The sequence below is a fragment of the Diceros bicornis genome, chromosome 7, assembly GCF_020826845.1.
Source record: "Diceros bicornis minor isolate mBicDic1 chromosome 7, mDicBic1.mat.cur, whole genome shotgun sequence".
NCBI lineage: Eukaryota > Metazoa > Chordata > Mammalia > Perissodactyla > Rhinocerotidae > Diceros > Diceros bicornis.
Window position 1 is genome coordinate 13359031 of NC_080746.1, and position 5287 is coordinate 13364317.

The window sequence follows — 5287 nt, forward strand, 5'->3', positions numbered from 1 at the left end:
TACTAACAAACTGAAAAAAGAAAACTCTATGATCATCTCCAAGGATGCAGAAAATGCATTTGACAAATTCCAAATATCCATCCCTTGTAAAAACTCTCAGCTGACTAGGAATAGAAGGGATCATTTTCAACTTATTATAGAGAAAAACAAAAACAAAAAACTATGCAAACTCACGCCTAACATCATACCTAATGGTAAAAAATTGAATGTGCCCCCCCGCCAAAGATCATGAAAAGACAAGGATGTCTACTCTCACCACCTCTATTCAACATTATACTAGAGTTTCTAGACAGATCAATTAGGTAACAAAAAGAAATAAAAGTCAACTAGATTATAATGGAGAAGTAAACTATTTACATTTGTAGACAACATGATCATCTATGTAGAAAATCTGATGGAATATCTAAAAAAGTTATAAGAACTAATAAGTGAGCTTAGACAAGTTGTAGGATGCAACTAACATAAAAAATCAATTGTGTTTCTATTTATTAGCAATGAATAATTAGAAATTGAAAATTTTAAAACTACCATATAAAATTGCATTGAAATGGAAAATAATGATAAATCTGACAAAAGATGGGCTAGACCTGACCACTGAAACTACACAACATTGTTGAGAGAAATGAAAGAGATAAATGATGTTGATGGGTCAAACACAATATAGTTAAAATGTCAATTCTCCCAAACTGATCTATAGATTCAATGCAATTCTAATGAAAATCCCAGCAGGTTTTTCGGTACAAAATGACAAGATCATTCTAAAATTCATACAGAAATGCAAAAGACCTTGAACGCCAAAAACAGTTTTGAGAAAAAGATAATGTTAGAGGAATGGTTACTGGCAGAGCAGGCCCAGTGATGAACAAGGCTGGCAAATAAAAGTGCGTGGGGTTCTACCCCTCTCTAGCCATGTTAGAGTATCACAGAAGTCACAAAAATGTGTGGGCAGACTCAGCTGTGCCTCTTTCCATGTGCAAACAACTATCAGTGCAGAATTCTTGATGTTAGAAGTTCTGACTCATTCATCACCTAAAACACCGTTGGGTTTTAGTGAAATAGAGCCTAAAAAGCTGAATCATTCCTTTTTTGTTCCAGAAGAAGGTAAAAGTCAGCAAATGTCATTATTATCTTGAAGAGCAAAGGGACTGAACAAGTTGTGCAGCACTCTTGAAAGATTTAAGTAACCCATGAACAATAATAGTTGGGCAACAATAGTGGTTTTGGTCAATGCAGTAAGATAGGAAAGAAAATTAATGGGTATTTACTTTGGGAAAGCAAAAGACCAAGTATTTTATACAGATAATATGATTTTACACCTATGTAATCAAAGAGAATAAAATAGAAGTTAATAACATGTTATGTAAAAGAAGTTGGATAGAAGTTGAAACAAAATTATTAGTATGTATTTTATAAAGAGATTTTGAAATATATTAACTGGAGCTAAATTGCAAATAATTCTTGAAGTAGCCTTTCAAGATAGCTTTGTGATTTTACATTGATTATATATGTCTTGAATGAAATGGATAGCCAATAAGAGAAAATGGGGTAATATGATAGATTAATTAAGAGAACAGTGCTTTGATCTTCTACTGTGTTAGAACAGGTTTCTCCTCGTTTTCATAAAGACCTTTTCCTGATAACTAAGGCATAATCTAATTCTAGAAGAAAAGCGTATTTTCCCTCTCTTTAGTTATATTAATTCAAGCTTAAAAAATCAATTTTCACAGAAAGTCAAATTATATTCTAAGGTTAGAAGATAGAAGTTACAAAGGCAGAAGTCCTTGAAAAGAGAGAAAAATCTCTGAATCACACAAGGTGAGGTAGCATCCATTCATGACTAGGAACTTGCACAGTCTCCAGGTCTCAGAGGGAGAAAGTCTAATGAGGAGGATGTTTGTCTGGGAGGAGTGACACTCAGACCATCCCTGGAGCAAAGAAGCTCCAGAGCTCCTTGTTGCGACTGGCCAAAAGCACCAGAGAGTAAAACATTCGTCAGAGACGGTGAACCTCCCCAGAGAATTGTCCCTTTTGGGATGAAAGCTTATATTTTCTACATTTCAATTTAAAGAAGAAATCAGAGAAAATAAAACACAACAAAACACAGCACAACTAAACCATTCCCAGCACAAGGAATTTTGAAACCCAGAATATCATGGTTATTTACATTGGTAATTGATTTTTGGCTAAATAAAATGTCTTAAGGAATGATGGCCCATCAAATGCAAAACCAACTTAAAGGCATTTGGAAAAAATTCTGAGTATTTATCATAATGTGGAAACATTATCCTCATCCATGAGGACTCAAGGGCCAAGGCAATGTCTCCTGGGATACGAAATCAATTTTAAACTCTATTATTTAAAATGAGTTTCTTTCTATAGCTTGTTGTTCTTGTGATTTCATCTACACAAGAAAAAAGAAGCATCCTATTCATCAAAGGCAGTTTCTTTAAACCTTGAATTTTGTTGTAAAATTGGTAAGTAGCAAAAATTGGCAAAACCTTAGCATTTTTCATTGTCGGGAACGTGGGGGTGATTATGATGTATTTATGGTCATAGTTTTGTTCTTCTTTAGCTTTGGCTTATATTGCCTTAGTCATGGCTACAGGGTTAACTTTGCATAGTTTTATAAAATATAAAAATTGTATAAAACCACAGTCAATAAAGTACTTTCTCTATAAATCTTAGCATTGTTACTCTGAACTGAAACAATAGAAAACGTCTCTTTTTATTAGATACTCCAAAATGGAAATGTATTGTTGATATTACTCTATATGGCAGAGGCACCTTAGAGTTATTGAAGAAATGCTCTTTTTCTATCAGAGAGGTCTAGATGTTCAACTAGATTTATCTTCAATTCTTCGTATCTTTTTATTTCTTTTCTCTTTGAATATATAAATTTGGGGAACTTCAGATGACTCAAAAAAAAAAAAAAATAGAGAGAGAAAAAGCTTAACAGTCTGAGCCCTGGAATAATAGAAGTCCTAGAAACAATAAAAATCACTTCAAACTACATAGTTTTTCCTTTATTTTTAAAAGCATGTTTGTGTCTGTTTTACCACAAATATAAATGTTCAGTCCTGGAACTCAAACCCCAGAGATACAGTTTAGTCCTCTTCACTATTTAAGCAGACCGAATTCCTCGCAGGCATTTAAATATATTATGATATGATTTAATCACACTCTAGAGGGAGGGTGATTTATTGCTTAAAATCCTGGAGGGAGAAATAATAAAAATTTATAAATAGAAATAAACAGAGCATAAGAGGAGTTTGATGATAAACTGATGGTACTGTGACTTATTGCATTAATTTGATGTCAAATTTCTCAGATGATCAGGGGAGTATGATCTAGGGTAGGACAGAGGAACCTGGCTCTAAGTAAACCTAGGCCATTGCTGGGGTCCCATCTTGACACATCTGCTGCTGACCAGGGTGCTTTAGGAAGGCAATTTTCTCTCAGCCTTCAAGGATGATGATTTCTTTAGAGATTTATGTGTATAGTAGATATTCTCTGATGATCAGAGACTGAATCTGTATATTTGGCAGTATATGTGTGTGTGTGTGTGTGTGTATGTTTATATGTGTGTGTGTTGGAAAAAGAGAGAGAGATACCTGAATAAATGCTTATCCCTGGGAGAGCGTGCCAATTCTGGAAAGTTGATAGTTTGGGTATAACTTTTTTAATTATTCAGAAACCAGAATACAAAACGTACTCCTCTCTGTATTTGGGGTGGATTTTATATGAATTTGCTCCTCTTTATTTTATTTGACTAATTCTTTTCTACTTGGCTGATTTTGGTACTGAAATATTGAAGTGATCATTCCTCCTCAAAGTCCCATATTGAAGAAAAAGTGCTATGAAAATGATTGATGACAATTTACCTCTTGTGTCCGCCATCAGCGAAAATGTAGTTGCCATATATCATATAAAATATGTTCTCAGTTGGAATCACCTTCCTATAGGGACGGAGCACCATATATGAGAAGAAATGACAAACATGAGCCTTGTGACGTTTGTCCTCATAGGCCTTCCCCATGCACCAGCACTGGACACACCCCTCTTTGGAATCTTCTTGGTGATTTATGTACTCACTGTGGTGGGGAACCTCCTCATCCTGCTGGTGATCACGGTGGATTCCCACCTCCACACCCCCATGTACTACTTCCTGACCAACCTGTCCTTCATTGACATGTGGTTCTCCACAGTGACTGTGCCCAAAATGCTGATGACCTTGGTCTCCCAAGGAGGCAGGGCTATCTCCTTTCACAGCTGTGTGGCCCAGCTCTACTCCTTCCACTTCCTGGGGAGCACAGAGTGTTTCCTCTACACAGTCATGTCCTATGACCGTTACCTGGCCATCAGTTACCTGCTCAGATACACCAGCATGATTAGTGTGAGAACGTGTGCCCTCCTGGCCACAAGCACATGGCTCAGTGGCTCTCTGCACTCTGCTGTCCAGACAACACTGACGTTCCGTTTGCCCTACTGTGGGCCCGACCAGATCCAGCATTACTTCTGTGATGTGCCGCCCATCCTCAAACTGGCCTGTGCAGACACCTCCGCCAATGAGATGGTCATCTTTGTCAACATCGGGGTGGTGGCCTCGGGCTGCTTTCTCCTGATAGTGCTGTCCTATGTGTCCATTGTCTGTTCCATCCTGAAGATCCGCACCTCACAGGGGAGGTGCAGAGCCTTTCAGACCTGCGCCTCTCACGGCATTGTGGTCCTTTGTTTCTTCCTTCCGTGTGTCTTCATTTACCTGAGGCCAGGCTCCAGGGATGCTGTGGATGGGGTTGTGGCAGTTTTCTACACTGTGCTGACGCCCCTTCTAAACCCCGTGGTGTACACCCTGAGGAACAAGGACGTGAGGAAAGCTCTGCTCAAGCTGAAAAGTGAGTCAATATTCACTCAGAGCAAATAATCAAGAAAGGCCAGATATGACTAGCTTCTTTTTTTATTTATAATTAAATTAAACCACCAACATTAGTATTATAGTTTTAAGGAACATTCCAATTACTCAATCATAATTTTTAATGAAAGTTTAATGAATTTTTAATTTTTTCCCCTTTGCAATATTTGTCAGAATCCCAGATTGAACAACTATTCAATGGTGATAATCTAAGAGGAAGGATTATGGGCTATTCATATTTTTGTGTTCTATCAAGTAAATCATCAGAGAAGTGGTTTACTTCTATCCTGTATATAAATATTTTCCAGAATTTCAATCCAGTATAATACTCTTAAATTTTATTTTGTGAAGGTTAAATCAAAGCTTTTTACAAAACTC

At 36.8% G+C, this 5287-nt stretch overlaps 1 protein-coding gene across 1 annotated transcript; it reads left to right on the forward strand.

Annotated features, from left to right (window-relative positions):
- The first annotated feature begins 929 nt into the window (after window positions 1–929).
- LOC131407874 (olfactory receptor 10G9-like) lies at window positions 930–4921 on the forward strand. Its single transcript, XM_058544473.1, has 2 exons — window positions 930–945; window positions 3987–4921. The coding sequence occupies exon 2, from the start codon at window positions 3989–3991 to the stop codon at window positions 4919–4921; it is 933 nt and encodes a 310-aa protein (XP_058400456.1). The 5' UTR covers window positions 930–945; window positions 3987–3988.
- Window positions 4922–5287: the final 366 nt, after the last annotated feature.